Source organism: Pithys albifrons, chromosome Z (genome assembly GCF_047495875.1).
Source record: "Pithys albifrons albifrons isolate INPA30051 chromosome Z, PitAlb_v1, whole genome shotgun sequence".
Taxonomy (NCBI): domain Eukaryota; kingdom Metazoa; phylum Chordata; class Aves; order Passeriformes; family Thamnophilidae; genus Pithys; species Pithys albifrons.
The window spans coordinates 57,308,664-57,325,282 of NC_092497.1; the positions used below are offsets into that span (position 1 = coordinate 57,308,664).

A 16,619-nucleotide genomic window follows, 5' to 3' on the forward strand; every position below is an offset into this window, starting at 1 on the left:
CTGGCCACGCTAGTTTTGATCCAGGCCAGGATCCCATTGGCCTTCTTGGCCACCTGGGCACACTGTTGGCTCGTGTTGAGCTTGTCAATATTCTATTTCTTTTTTCCAGTGCAAGTAATTTTGGGAACCACTCCAACTCTGTAACCTGACAAAAAAACCCAGCTTGTCTCTGCAATGGCCAGGGACAGAAAGAGAGGAGAAAAAGGAGTGTCCTGTTGATGACAGTGAGCAACCCACAGGGCTCCATAGTGTCATCAGTGATGTAGCAGGGCTGTATTCACAGATCCTCTGAGCAGCCATTGCCTCTTCTCTGTGCTCTCTGAGTTCAGCTGCTCACCTAGTCACACTCTGATGGGTTTTGGTTAGAATGAACCAGTTTAAAATAGACTAATAGCCATACGTGGTGGGCTGACCTTGGGTAGACACCATGTCCACCAAGCCCCTTGATCAATCCTCCTCCACCAAAAAGCCAGGGAGGGGTGGGGAAATATGGTGAAAAAGTCAAGGGTCAGGTTAAGGACAGGAGCATCTCTTGCCAGGTACTGTCATGAGCAAAACAGATTAGGTTTGAGGAAACTGGTTTCTCTCAAGGATTTTTGAATGGTGTTAGGAATCTGGAGAGGGTCTAGTCAACCAGAAACCGGCAAATGACCCAATTTTCAAGCAGGGCAAAAGGGATGATCCTTGTAATAACTGCAGTTCTGTCAGTCTCACTGCAGTTCCTCCTGAACTTATGGAGAAGATTTTTTCTGGAAGTTATTAAATAACACCTAAAGAACAACGCAGTAATTGGTCACAACCAGCAGGGCTTCACAAGGTGAAAGTGCTGCTGGACAACCTTGATTTCCTTTTATGACAAGGTAACTCTCCCAGTCAGTGAAGGGAAGCCAGGTGATGTAGTATTTTGGATTTCAGTAAGGTTTTCAGTACTGTCTCTCCCAGCATCCTTCTGTCCAGCACCAGGTGGATAAACACATCATGTGGTGGGTGGGCAACTGGCTCACAGGTCAGGCAGAAAGGGTTATAGTGAATGTGGTGACATCAGTCTGGTGACTTGTCACTTGTTGAGTTCTGCAGGGTTCCATTTTATGGCTCTGCAGAGAGACCCCAACAAATTAGAGGGCTGGGCAATTTCCAGCCATATGAAGTTTAACAAGGACAACTGCTGGATTCTGCACCTGGAATGGAGTACCCCGAATGTTTGTACAAACTGGGGAATGAGGTATTGGAGAGCAGTGCTGTGGAAAGGGCCCTGGGGGTTCTGGTCAATGGCCAGTTGGACATGAGTCAGCAGTGCCCTGGCAGCCAGGAGGGCCAATCCTGTCCTGGGAGGGCATCAGGCACAGCATCGCCAGCCAGGCGAGAGAGGGGATTATCCTGCTCTGCTCTGCACTGGGGTGGCCTCACCTCGAGTCCTGAGTGCAGTTTTAGGTACCACAAAATGTAAAAAGGATATAAAGCTATTAGTGACCAATGGTGGCCAGTGACAAGACCCAAGTGAACAGCTGGAGCTGTGTCAAGGGTAGGGTACGTTGGATACCGGCAAAAGGTTCTTCACCCATAGGTGGTTGGGCACTGAACAGGCTCCCCAGAGAAATCACTGCACCAAGACTGACAAAGTTCAAGAAGCATTTGGACAATGCTCTCAGGCTCTCTTGGGGTTGTCCTGGGCAGGGCCAGGAGCTGGACTTTGATGATCCATGTGGGTCCTTTTCCAGGTTAGCATATTCTATTATTTGATTTCTTGCCAAGAAAATGAGAAATAAGAACACATCTATAACCAACTTCCTCCAGGCTCAACTCCACTCTGAACTCTTCTGTCTCATCCCCCTGAGCTGTGCAGGGGGGATGGAGAATGGGGATTGCAGTCAGTTTATAATGCTTTCTTTCCTGCTCCATCATGGGATCTCTCTCATGGGAGCCAGTCCTCCATGAGCTGCTCCAACTCCTTCTTTGACCCTCATGTCTGCAGAGCTATTTCTCTTGCTTATTCTCACCCCTCTCTAACTGCTGTGCAATGTTTTTTACCCTTTCTTTAGTACGTTACAGCAGGGGCACCACTGGTGTGACTGAGGGGCTCAGCTTTGGGCAGGTCCATCCTGGAGTGGGGTGGAACTGGCTCTGTCTGACACGGACCACTGTCTGGTGTCTTCTCACAGCAGCCACCCCTGCAGCCCACCCTGCCCTGATTGGTGTCCTTCTCAGTGAAGGAACATGCAATGAGCTTCATTCATAGTTCATACGTAATGCATAATTGAACTTGAGTATTTGAAATTACCTCTCATCTGCTTTATCCTTGGAGGGTAATTCTAACTGTGTGACACGTTCTTCCTTTAGTATTTTCTGGTTTTGCATAACAAGGGGCAATTCAGTGAACTTGTATTCTTATTACATTGTTCTACTGATAGTGATCTGGATACTAAATGAAAGCAGAGGCTTCTTATGCGTTTTCCCTTTTAAGCGAGTTCTAAGTACCATCCAGCTTGTTCATTTTTTTATTTCTATGAAATTAGCAGTTTGCTAAAATGTTGTCTTTCTGCAAAAAGTGTTGATTTTCCTTGACAGAAAAATTTTTGTCTGTTTTGATACCTGGTCAAAGCAGAAGGTGAATTGTTGTGAATAAAATGCTTTTCAAATGCTATTAAAAGACAGAGTGGGAAAACTAACACTTGCTGTTCTGCCTTCAGACTTTTGAAAAATGTGTGTGACTTCCAGAAGAAGAAAGGGAGGGAGGTTTTGCATTATACTGTTTTAATAGGGAGCGTTTCAAGCAGTTTCATGAGTTTCTTTCAGGTCGTGAAAGTGAATTCTGCTTGAAGTTTCCTGATATTTTACTAATGAAAGCACATTTGTATTAATCCGAACAGGAAAGGAATTTTTTTGGTGGTTTTTTTACATATTTCTGTTCAATAAAAAAGGTACAATTCCTCATTCTTAAAAAAGCTTATACATAATAGTTTACAGTTCGGTGATGGAGAAAATGAGTAAAAATCTTGAGTTGTATAAGCAAGGGCTGCTGAGTAAGATCGATTACATTGTGAAGGAGCAGTTAAATCTTCTTTGCGTCTTTTTTTCTCATACACATTTTCTCCTGTTTCCACTGAGTTTTTACTCAGTGTTAGAAAATTAAGAGTTCTAGAAGTTAGTCTGACAAAATCAAATCTGCTTAAACTTTTAAGTTTGCCCCTTTCAGTCATGTTGGAGATGCAGAGCTTGGAGTCTGAGGTGGCAGTGACTGACACCTTGAGTCGTAGGGTTTCTTTGGCTTACCTTAGTTCTTCTGTGTTTTTCCATGCATTTCTCATGCTCACAAAAAAATCTGAAGTTGGTTTTAATTTCTATACATTCTGTGAATTAGGAGATGACAATAAACTCTTTTTTTTCCCAGTCCCTTTGGAAATAATGTCCCTGTTTTTATTTTGCATAAACATATATTATAACCTCTTTTCTTATGTCCTTTTTTTGTGGTATCTGGGACTGCTATTGCTTTATGGATTGCCTACTAAGTGCAATGGAATTTTCCTTTGTTATTTAACAAACAGAGTTTGCTTATGGGTTGGGGTGATAGGGATTGTGATTTCTTTTTATAGCAGTCAGGAACCTGCAAGTTGTGTTGTGACTCATCTCTGAAAGGGAAAGGCTAAGTGTAAATGACAGTTCTTCATCTATTTTTTTTACTCTATAAAAATTAATTTAAAAAACAAAAAAACCACCAACATACCTGTCTAGGAGGTAAAACTCACCATACCTACTGAATTCACAGAGCAGTTGAAGGATTTTGCTTCATTGATTTTTCTTGGTATGGGTAGCCTGCCTTAAGATAGTAAGTAGACCTTATTTTTTTCCAGTAGGAAACCCATAAAAATGCTTAACAAGTCATCAGAATCTCTCAGAATAACCTTAGGTATTCAGACATTCAACTGTTTTCCATAGATTCTATTGCCCTTACGAACCATTATTTTAAACAGAACTTAATATTAGTTGTCATTTTATAATTTTAGTTAAATAGGAAAAAACCCCACATTGTCTAATTGTATAATGCTGGAAAGCATTCAAAGAGTAAATCCTGTTGAAATGCATCCAGTTTTGCTGCTATAATGCAAGAAAATTCTTTATTTAATGTGTGTTTCTTTATTTAATGTGTGAAAGTTCTTTATTTAATGTGTGAATACTGTGCTTCCTGTGATGGAGTGGGCAGGAGGCTTCTTATCATGAAATATGTCTTTTAAAAATACACACCATAATTAAGCTCAAGAGAACAAATTTTGGAGAGGATTCATAAAAGCAACACTAAAAGCTATCATATTTATCTTTTTTTTTCTTCCTTTGGTATTTGTATCTGAAAAGTGTTTTGGTAGCAGAAGATAGGAATTTGCAAAATATAAATTAATTTATAAATTAGACCAGGAGGCAAACTGTATTTGAAAGCTTATCAGTTTCATTTTTAAAATCTTTTTTAAAATTTTTAGTATTGCACCAGATCTAGTGTGGATTGCTGCCAAAACAAGGGGATCCTTTACAGCCTCAGCTGTGTGCTCACATCTTTTGTGAGAGAAGACCAGCTGCTGCCTGCTGGCACATTGACCAGTTGGTTTGATGGAAAATTAATACACTGCTGGAGGTGGGCAAGGGTGAAGGCATTATCTTCCTGAGCAAATGCAAAGGGAAATACAAGGTAGTCAACAACTACAGTGGGTAATTGGAGGTCCCTTTCTGGTGGGCAACTTTCCAGACACTTCCCCCAGTCTGTAACATGTTCTGCATGAGGTTGTTGCGCCCCAAGGGCAGGACCAGGCACTTGGCTTGTTGAACCTCATCCAGTGAGTCTCAGCCCATCTATCCAGCTTGTACAGCTACCTCTGCAGAGCCTCTCCACCCTCCAGCAGATCAGCACTGCCATCCAATCCACTGCAATCCCCACGTCCAGATCACTGATAAAGATACGGAACAGGTTTGCAGCTGGCTCCATCCTCTTTGCATCCTCCCATCAGGTATTTCTGTGCCTTGATGGGATCCCCTGAGCCCCTTTTCTATGGAGTGAACAGTCCCAGCTCTCTTAGCCTGTCCTCATAGCAGAGATGCTCCAGTGTCTTCATTACCTTCATGGCATTTGCTTGGACTCTCCCCAGTATGTCCATGTCTCCCTCATTTGGGGAAGCCTAGAACTGGACCCAGCTTTCCAGGTGTGGCCTCATTAGCACTGAGGAGAAGGGAAGGATCACCCCCACCGACCCACTGGCAATAGTTCAGCTAATGCAGCTGAAGACACCATTGGTATATACCAATGCCAGGCACGCACCCAAGCTGCTCTGTCACTCTCTGAGTTGGACTGGGGAGAGAAAGTACAATGAGAAGCTTATGGGTCAAGATAAGGACAGGGAGAGATCACTCATGAATTACTGTCGCAGGCAAAACAGACTTAACTTGGGGAAATTAGTTTAATTTATTACTCAGGACCTCACTGTCACCGTGCAAGCTCGCTCAGCCATGGCAGATGAACCTTAGGATTTAAAGGGTGGGGCCAGTTCTGCACAGGCTGAGCCTCACCTAAAACATCCACTGCACAGTCTGGAAGGTCACACCCACATGGGGAGAGCCCTGCCCAAATCTTCATTCACAAAGCCTGGCCGTGATTATGATTACCAGTCAAATCAGCGCAGGATAGTGAAAAAAACAAACCGTGAAACCACCTTCCCCCAACCCCTTCCTTCTTTCCAGACTTAAGTTTAATCCTGAATTCTCTGCCTTCTTCCCTCAGCAGCCCAGGTGGGTAGGAATGGAGGTTGTGCTTCGTTCATCCCACGTTGTCTCTGCTGCTTCTTCTGCCACAATGAGAAGACTCCTTCCCATACCCCAGTGTGGGGTCCCTCCTATGGCAGTCCTCACAAAGTCCTGTGGGGAGAGACTGAGGGAGCTGGGGGTGTTTAGCCTGGAGAAGAGGAGGCTCAGAGGTGACCTCAGCACTGTCTAGAACTCCCTGAAGGGAAGTTCTGGCCAGGTGGGGGTTGGTCTCTTCTCCCAGGCACTCAGCAGCAGGACAAGGGGGCACAGGCTCAAGCTCTGCCAGGGGAAATTGAAGTTGGAGAGCAGAAAAAAATTCTTTGCAGTGAGAGTGCTCAGGCATTGGAATGGGCTGCCCAGAGAGGGGGTGGATTCCCCATCCCTGGAGGATTTTAATCTGAGCTTGGCCATGGCACTGAGTGCCATGATCTGGTAATGGGACTGGAGTTGGACCAAGGATTGGACTTGATGATCTTGCAGGTCTTTTCAACTGAATCGATTCTGTGATTCTATGAAACTTCTCCAGTGTGGATGCTTCCCATGGGCTACAGTTCTTCATGAACTGCTCCAGTATGAGTCCCTTCCACAGGCTGCAATCTTTGGGAAACAGTCTGCTCCAGTGTGTCTGGGCTTCCCTCTCCATGGGACCACAGGTCCTGCCAGGAGCCTGCTCCTGTACAGGCTTCCCATGGATTCACAGCCTCCTTAAGACATCCACCTGCTCAGCCGTGGGATCCTCCATAGGATCTCTGCTCCATCGTGGACCTCCCTGGTCTGCAGGGACACAACTGCCTCACCGGGGGCTGCACCAGGAGCTGCAAGGGAATGTTCTGCACCTGGAGCAGCAACTCCCTTCTCCCTCAGTGACCCCGATGTCTGCAGCGCTGCTTCTCTCACGTGTTCTCACTCCTCTCTCTGCCTGCAGTTGCTCTTTGCAGTAACACTTTCACCTTTTTAAATTTGTTATCCCCAAGGTGCCACCACTGTCACTGATGGGCTTGGCCTTGGCCAGCAGCAGGTCTGTCCTGGAGCCACTGGCACTGCCTTTGTTGGACACTGGGACAGATTCTGGCAGCTTCTTACAGAACCCACCCACTGTAGCCACCCCCGTACCAAAAACCAAGGCCTTTTCTACCTCACTTCTTCCCAGCTGGGCAGCTCCCAGACTGTGCTGGAGTCTGGATTTGTACCTTCCCAAGGGCAGGACTTTGCATTTTGACTTACTGGATTTCATGAGTTTCCTGTCAGACCCTTTCTCCAGCCTGTCCAAGTCCCTTTGGATGGCAGCACAACCCTCTGGTCACTTGCCCTAGCCTGGTGTCATCTGCATTATATATCTCTGTTTTTGACATTGCTCTCCCAACCACTACATACCTGTTTTGTGAAGTGTTTTTTACTGATGTTGAAGATCAAGAGATGGTTTAATTTGACAGTTTCTTGACAAATGTGCTTTTCTGTGCATCTTTGACTGAAGTGTCATAAGTGGCTGCACTGAGTGCATTAATGAATCTATAAGCTGATCCCACAACATATTGATTATCCTGTGTTATTAGAAGCAAAGTGCTTCAACTTGGAGACCTGGCTGCAGTTCATTTGTTAAATTGGATATTGTTTGTATACCCAGTTGTTACCTAAGTTCGGGTTGTTTTTTGTTTGTTTTTTTTTTTAATTTTGCCTAAGCCAAAGTGTGAACTCTGCTTTTGCTGGAGAGGGCTCAAGGAATCCTTGCTCATTTCCACGATTTCAATGCATAAGAAACAAGATGTTCAACTATGGGGAATTGCCATCTGTGATAGACTTGCATGTTAATCTCCATGAATTTCAATCATATTTTAATTTATTTTCTTTGAAGGTAGTGGGGGAGTTAAAGGGTGGTTTCTGCCTCTGTCTTGTTCACTTGATACTGTCCACAAAATGTTCTAGTGATGAAACTCAAAACAAGAAATTGGTATAATGTGCTTGTGAAGTTGTGGTGAATACAGAGCTTCCTTTTTCTGTAGTTGATGGTTGGAGATTAAAAGACACACTTTGTTTTTCATTCTGTTTTGAATTTCAGCTTCTTGGCCACTCTCCCCTCTTCTCCTCCCCCCTCCCCCTTCAGTCTTTGTGAGAGTTGCTTTTGTTTTTCTTAACTCCCTTTTACGTAATTGTTTTTTGCTATGTCTGGGTGGGGCATGTGGGACAAAATACCATGCTTACATTGCTCAATCTAATTTTCATTTCCCTTTCTCTCCTTTCACTTTAGTCTTTGTCATCAATTATGTCATTTTACTTCACTACTTCTGTTCCCTTGGGATCTCTTACCCATCCAGTTGTATCTGGATGTCCACATAATGAACCTAAGCAACTATGTAATCTTGTTACTGAATATCTCATCCTCACTTTTTTCCCTTGTTGTCTCATATCCTTCTGTATTTCATCATGCCTAAAATTGCAAAATTGCATTGAAATCACTTCAGTATAGTGCTGCCTTCATTTTTTCTTTCTTCCAAATGTAAAATGTGGTTGTGCAGGTGTCTAATCTGAAGTACCAGGTGCATTAAACTCTCATCCATTTCATACTCATCCAGCTGATAAAATTTAAAAAGCATTTGGAGATGAAATTGGACCATATTTAAGTAGAATGGAGAGATGTTAGTTATATGTCTATTTATCTCAGTACAGATTTAATTTCTTTGCTTTTTTAGTTGATTTCAGATTGTTACTCTTCCCTCTCCCACTCTGTGGTCAGCATTCTAAAAGCCATGAATTGTCACATATTCCTCTAACATTAAGGTCTGTTCTGCTGATTTTCACTATTACTGTGATTAACTCTTGTAGTGAAAATTAAAACCTCCTATAAAGAAACTCTCATATTTCAGATGAGGCGAGACTTCATGATCTAGTTTCTCAGTTCTTTTCCTTTGTTTCCTTTATATAAAATGAATTGCCTTTATTAAATTGTATACCAGGTGGATGTTTGCAGCAGACTTGATATAACCAATCTCAGACTTGAAGCTGGCAAAAATTAAGCATTTGTTTTCAGTTCTAGTCACTGGAAAATATATATACCTTTTTTAAAAAAATAGAATGTTTTACTTCAGTGATTGTTAACTTTTACTGTATTTTTCTTGTCTCTGTCCTTCATAGTTCTTGCTTGTCAAATGCATTTGCGGTGTGGTCTGGAAAAAACAGACACAATTTGTTGTGTAATGCAAATAAAAAGAAGTAGTAAAACTTCTGTTCAGTTGGATTACAAAGACACTGAGCAGTAACCATTGCATAGTTATACCTTAAAGAGTAAAAGTCTTCTGCTTTTATAGTTGTCTTAACTTTTATGAAGCATGTCAGCATATCACACTTGTCTCTTTTTCGTTTGTTAAGTTATTTTTGGTTTCCATCATAGGATAGTCCTGTGCTGTGTCTTGCAGGTTTTCATAGTTCACTGGTGAGAATGATTTAGATCATGGAGACATGAGAAAGGAACTAAAGACATTAAACAAGGAACTAATACTGTATCATTACTTGCATAAATGGTTCTGGACAGCTTTGGCATATTTCTGGCAAGCTGAAAACTAATATGAAGTCTGTTTTTAGCTGTTTGTGACTGAGTCTTTTGTGCCATCCTTGAATGAATAAAATTTGCAAGTTTAATGATGATGAATGTAATCAGACTTTTAAATCTTGCAAATAGTTCAATGCAAATGTAGTGCAGCAGCTCAACAACTGGCAGTGGCTGTGCAGCCAGTGTGGCTTCTTATTTGTGCTTAAGCACTTTTATAAGAAGCCTTTTTGATCCCTGTGCCCTGAAATGGGAGTGAGTTTTCATAAAACACATGGATTTTAATTGGTTTCATGTCAGAATCCTCCTTTTCCATTTCATACTTATAACAGTATTTTAACTATGTCTTCCAGGGACTGGGAGATATTTGGTCTTGGGTGTTTTTTTCATATCAGCATTTACCTTAGAAGAATTACTACATAATGCATGTTAAAGATTTTTTATTATGACTTGACATTTTCCTTCTGCCAAAATTGGAATTCTCAAAAAGAAAAAAGTATACTTCTGTATGTCTTCAGTAAGACAGAGTGTGATTTTCTAGCATAATTATTCAAAAAACCTTAACATTTTTAAATTGAATATTGTGCTGACTGAAATGGGGAAGTAAGAGCAGTTGAAGTGAAAGCAGAAAGGAGAGTAATAGTTTACAGTAATACAACCTCAGTATATAAAAGGATAGAAAACTACTTAAATAATGTAAAACAGTCTGATCTCAATAGTTTTTGTTACAGTGTTTTCATAAATAACTTGTAGGTATTGGTTTTCTGAAATGGATATAAAAAGTAACTGAAGTATATAAGAAACAGATACCTTAATGATGTAATGGTTTATTACATGTTGAATTATAAGTAAAGTATTCTCCAAGCCTGCAATAGGTGAAGAAACATTTGGTGATAGTTGGTGAAATTTGCAAACCTTGATTCCTGCTATGTCAATGTTTGGTCCTGTTTTTGCTGCTTGTAGAACACACAAGTGTTTTTATGTGTGAAATACTCTGTGCTTTGCCTTTTGTGCATTGAGGAGGTTTTTATATTTCTTCCTATCATGTAAAATATGTTTGAGAGTAAGTTTTGTATTTTCATATCACTATCAAATGTGTTGGTTTCTGACTCTGTGTGGAGGGAAGGGGAGGGACAGGAGGAATCAACAGAACCTGTGCAGTCTTTGGGCTAAGGCTTATGAAAGTACTTACTAATGTATTGAAATGCCTCAATGGGGATTTGCTGGGCACTAATGCTGTAATGTGTTAGTCATCCTTTATCTGCTTCTATTTTTACAGGTTTTGAAGGATGACTGACGCTGGTTTCTGTGATGCCACTTGAAGTCTCTGGCACTGTGGATTGATAAGGAACATGCAGATTTAGCTGCACAACCTGGGCAGAAAGCATCAGGAGTGACACTTCTTTTCAGCTCCTTAAGTGGACAGAAGTACAGTGTCATCTGTCTGCTAGGGAAGATTCTTCAACAGCTTTTTGCAGCTAATAATAGAGACAACATAGCATCATCCACCTCTGTGATTTACAGTGCATTGCCTTCCAAGACAGATGGTCTGTCAGGAGCTGGAGGATGCCCGCAGAGCACATAATAATGAAGTGGTGAAATGATACTGCTGCTGCTGCTGCCTAATTGTCAGGATCACAGCCGATAGAACCACGCTGCCCTTTTCCTGCTCACTTAATCAGGCCAGAAACAGCAGGGTGAACATGGCTGGCCTCCTTAACAACCTGCTAATACTGCTTCTTCTGTTTCAAAACGTCTGCTTGGGGTTCAGGACCCCACTTTCAGTCTTCAAGAGGTGGGTTATGCAGGAAAATATTGTATGTTTGGATGCATGCAGTCACAGTATTACACAAGTATGAAAGCATGTCCTAGATTAAAATGTGTGTGGTATTTGTTTGGTATTGCTCTGAATTTTCTTCCTGCAATTTTGAAATGTCACTCTAGTCACATTGAAGACAGAAACTCATGTTTTATCCATAGGTTGCTCATTAAAGTTGAGTTTAGGATGATAAAAAAACTTTTCTCAGTAACACTACAGCTGTATTTCAGACTACAAGTGTATTTCATGTGGCCCAAGTTAGCTTGCAGTATGATGTTTTAACTAAAAGGTATCAACTAACTTAAAACTCAGCAATCCTGAGAAATTTAGGGCTGCAAAATCACATAGGTAAAAGCTCAGTATAGTGTGAACAAGAGAAATATCCTCTTAGCTCCTGAAAAAGGAGTTTGCTGTTAGAGAGATGTATTGGGTACTGTATTTATCATGTCACTTCTATGTTTATTTATACATGAATATAGCCTCACCTAAAATCCACTGCGCAGGCTGGAAGGGCACACCCACGTGGGGACAGCCCTTCCCAAATCTTCATTCCTGAAGATGAGCCACACACATAGGTCAATGTTACATCATGTTTCTGATGTCTAACCATTAACTTCTTTACAATGATCTACATTTTTCACATGATTTTTTTATATGTTGCATTCAGTACGGAATTTGATATTCATGCGATGTTGAAAACTTAGTTTTACTTTGCTATTCAAAGTAGCTTAGAAGTTGCTATAAAGGTCATAGTGTTTGAATTAAAAGTTTTCCCTTTGCTTGTAATTTAAATTTAGTCTGTACAGAGTTATAAATCAGACACATAGTCTTAAAAGAAACCCAAAATTGTTGTTATTATTAACAGTACTTAACATTTTATTGTGAATTAATTCTATGTCTGCACATCCATGTACGTCAGACAATTTATCAGGATGAGATGATAAATTACATTTTCAGCCAAAGTTTTCCAAACTAGTTGGTCTGATTGCTCAAAGGAACTAGTTCAGTAAGTGCTGGATGATGACTATGATGCTTTCCTTAGCTCGTGAAGGAGTGAAAGTTTCAGATCAATCACTCAGCGTTGTCAAATTTCCTCCTCTAGCTCTGGAGACCCTTCCTTTTAGAAAGACATAACAAAAACCACTATTAAAAAAAAATCTTTCTTCCTTCTTTTTAAGATACAAAGATACTACCAGATCTCTTTCCAGTGACTGCCTTGGAAGTGACCAGACAGTGATTCCACTTGGTCTGTCAGATTTTGCACTGGACATTCGCATGCCTGGGGTGACACCTAAGCAGGTGAGGGAATTGCAGTTTTTGCCACTTACTCTTTTATTAACAGGTTAGGAAAACAATGCCTTCCCTACAATATGGTTTGCATAAAATTAACAAACTAACCAGGATAACTTAGACACATATCCATGTTCTGGGAACAGTAGGCAGCAGAAAGGTAACCTTAAATGGGAGAAAATTCTTTCTATCTGATTCATTTTATTTGTAAAACTTTGATTTCATAAACGGAGTTGTTGAAGTTTGTTGAAACAGGAAATATGAGTTTTATAAAGTGAAATATTTCCAGTTGTGCTAGCAAGGTGTGTTTATTTGGAATTCCTGTTTACACCACAATCTCAGGTGGTGTGTTAGTGAACGTAGTTACATTAAATTGTACCTTGCTGCAACTTTGGCAAGCTGATAAAAAAAAAGGAAAAAACATTTTAAAAGGGGTAATTCTTTTGACCTGGTATTTTTAACCCTTCATATACTCCATGAAAGCTACAATGGTACACTCCTTCAGGTATGAAGTTGATTATGTTCTACTGAACTGAGTAAAAATGAGAACAATTAAGATTTTTAAAATTAGCATTAGCATTTTTAAGGTTCACCTCAAACTCTGAGATTCCACTTTCAATTTCACATGTAGTTTCATTAAGCAAGATAAACAATGATTGTTATTTGTTTGTTTTGCCATGAGCCATTGCAGGGAATTACATATGGCAGTGAAATACCTACTTTTTTAAAGTGCTGCAGGTGCTTGAAAAGAGCAATGTTGTGCTGCAGGAGATGATGACTCATTGTTGCAGACAGCACTTTCAAAAACACTGAAGAGAAAATGATGTTCCCAAGTTACTGGGGAGCACCCCCCTGGAACTTGTAATTTGGAGCAAGAGGTGTTATTCCAATGAAATACACTTCTGCAAAACAGAAGTTTAGTTTCTACTAGAGTGAAAAGTGCTATTAGTTAATCCAGGTGCACATTTGTAATTATATTTTATTGATTTTACCTGAGGAGTCATTAGTTGAACAGCTGGGAAACACACAGGAAGAGTTCTGTCCATTCAGACTCCTATTAAAAGGAAAAAGAAAGCCAAAACCCAACATCAACAACAGAAGGCTGTAATAATGACAGAAGGGACTTAATACTTTTCACATTCATGTGTACCTGTTGCCTGAATGTGCAAAGTAAACTGAAATGCAACAGTCTAGTGTAGATTTGGGGAAAGTACAAGGGAATAATGCAATTGAAAACAACTTGCAATTTCTAAAAAAAATGCTAAAAAAGTAAGTGAAAGGAGTCAATGACTACCCTTACATACTTCTGTTTTCTTTTCTCAGTCTCACATGTCTTCTCATTTCCCTTCTTCCTTCCACAGTGTCCCACATTAGCTGTACAGGAAGCTTGTTTCCCATGTAGGCAAGTACAGTACCAAGAAGCAGTGGCAGAAAAGACAATCTTTGTTTCCCTGCATTTCACAGCAAGAGATAACCAACAGCTTTGTAATTCGAGTACTGTTAGTTCATTTTTGTGGCAGAAAGAGCACAGAAGTGAAGAATCCTCTTTAGAGAGGAAATCCTTCTGTAGAGACTTCCTCCTAACTCACTGTCTTCTTCATGTACCTCTTGGTCCTAATTGTGGGCATTTCTTAAGGGTGTTCTGGAAGTGTATCGCTGTTTCAGTTGTGATTAATTGCACTTTCTGGGTTCTCAAGTGCAACAATTTACATGGGAAAGGCAAAAAAGTTAAAAAGAAAACAGAGGAGGAGTAGACATTACTAAATAAGATGTGAATGACTAAAATTCTAGTAAACAGAAGAGTGGTTTTAGAGCAACACCAATATATTCTGTGCAATCTCCTTATTTCAAGCACCTTGTGTGAAAAGAAACTCTTTTTATAAGTTATATTGTAATGTATTCTGAATTCATTGTTTGGCCACAGTTTAGTACTTTCTGGAGCCTTTGCAAACCAAATTCTTTTGGCCTCTTTCTTTTTGTTATGCACACATGACAGTCTCATTTCTTATCTAGAGTCACAGCTAGGTAACAGATGTATGATGGAACTAACCAACTCTTTATTTAAAGGTTATGACCATACAATGTAGATGTACAATCAGAAGGTCCATGTAACATCAGAACTGCTCTCAAAGGGTTGCAGTCACTTGTTGTTTAGTCAAAAATATCTCAAAGCTGAAATAAGAAAAGCAGCTTCTAAAATAATGCTTCTGCTGAGTTGGGCTCTTCCACAGCTTCACTCTAGGCCGTTGCATTTAGTATTTTTTTCAAGACCTTTCATACTCCAGATTCCCAGATAATGCTTAGTGAATAAAAGATACTGAAAATTATTTTTGGGGGGTTTTAAGAATCTAATCTTCTGCATTATTCCCTGAAATTAGGATGATTTTTTGGTACTACCAGTAAGGTTGTACCTAGATTGTGATCATTCAACTTATTGTTTTGCAATGATTACTGTATGAATTACTGAAATTTCTTAATTTAGGGGCATACAGCTAACAGGCAACTTAAACTCTGTAAAATATATGACTAGTTCATGGAAGACGTTTGTAGACATTTCCAAACAGGAGGAGGAATGTAAAGAAGCCTCAAATGATTTTGTGTCATCTTCACCTTATGATGGTGGTGTTGGTGTAGCTCTTAGTGGAATGATTTGCAAATGACTGGAGCCAAGTTTAACATTTGTCCTTGTATTGGTAGTTTAGTTGCATGAATTTTATTATCTCATGTTGTCAAGGCTGTGGGAAAGATTGCCAACAAGCCTGCATTTTTTTTTCCAGTGAGCTGCTGGACTCATAGAAAGGTGGCGGGGCCAGGATATGCTTTTCACTTTGTAGCTGCAGCTGCTCCGTGAGTGCATCACTGGGAACCAGCCCCTTACATGAGTCAGGAATGTGCTGCCCACACAGATCAACCCTGAGTTGGGCTTTCTTTTGACATTTGACACTTCATGTGAAACTGTTTATTTCTACTACAATGTGAAGCATTGCTGCAGTAGTCTCTTAAAATTTGGGTATAAGGTTCTAAATTAGACTGTCCTTTTTTAAAAAAAAATTATTTCTCAAGCCCATTTAAATATAAAAAGTAGAATATTGCCTTACCTATTTCTAGAGGGCTTTAGTATCATCATTGAGTAAATGCAACTAGAGGACACAAAGGCATTCACATCAGCTTTATCATCTGACCTCTGTTCATCCTTCCCATCTTCTAACACAAACACCAGATACCCTTTCTTATCTATGCACATCACTGCTCTGTAATCACACATTGTTATCACCGTTGTTCCTGTCCTTCCTCCTTGGGTGCATTTAATTGTTTACCTGTCGTCAGTGTCCTCTTTTAAGTGAGGTTTAAAGTTGCTGGTAGCAGGAATTTTATCTTCACCATTTAGATTTCCTTATGAAGGTGAAAGTCCTGTCAGATTTTGAGTTCATGGGTGTAGTGAAATTCCAGTAGGTGACATATTTCCTTTCCTAAAGAGCCTGAAAAGTTGAAAAGATTTAAAATAATTAATAATGTAGCTATCAACCTAGTAACTGCTTTGATGACCTTATAGTCTAATCTCTCTTACAGCTAAATAAACTAGGGCAATGAATTTATTTCTTACAGCAGTAATCCAGGTAACATACATCATCTTTGGCCAAATATCTTAGTGATGTAGGTGATGTTTTTCCTAGCTGGTCCTTTTGTATGTATTCATTTGTTCAGTATTCCCACATTTGTCTTCAGAAAGCACAGAAAATTTTTGATGCTTTGTTTCAGTCCTTTTAATTCTAAACATTCCCAGTTTAAGGGTAATTTCTTCTCTTTTGTCTTTACTAGTCTGATACCTACCTCTGCATGTCATTACGCCTGCCAGTGGATGATGAAGCCTTTGTAGGTGAGTACTGGCTAACTGGAAGAACCTAAGCAACCTATTTTGAAGAACCTCCACTTTTCCTTTTTCTCTTTGACTTATGTTGAGGTGATCTTTGGCTGTCAGAGTTTTCAAGGTGCATTAGTCATGGCTAATGCATAAACAAACTAGAGAGAGCTACTTAGAGTCAGGATAACAAACTGTATCTGAAGAGATTCATGAGTAATTGTAGTTAAGAAGCTGCATGCAGATGCCTCCGGCATGTCAGTACCAAACAGTCCCATTTGTAAAGTATTGGCTTCCTGTCTCTGGCTGGACACTTAATTCTGCTCTCC

At 40.3% G+C, this 16,619-nt stretch overlaps 1 protein-coding gene across 6 annotated transcripts in view; it reads left to right on the plus strand.

Annotated features, from left to right (window-relative positions):
• The window catches only part of PAM (peptidylglycine alpha-amidating monooxygenase), a 145,133-nt gene that overhangs the window by 61,205 nt on the left and 67,309 nt on the right, over nt 1-16,619 (plus strand). For all 6 annotated transcript variants that reach the window (XM_071581668.1, XM_071581669.1, XM_071581671.1 and 3 more), the window contains exons 2-4: nt 10,602-11,117; nt 12,320-12,440; nt 16,251-16,308. In XM_071581668.1, the coding sequence (XP_071437769.1) occupies nt 11,026-11,117; nt 12,320-12,440; nt 16,251-16,308 (271 nt within the window). In that variant the 5' untranslated portion in view covers nt 10,602-11,025. The remainder of the gene's footprint in view (nt 1-10,601; nt 11,118-12,319; nt 12,441-16,250; nt 16,309-16,619) is intronic.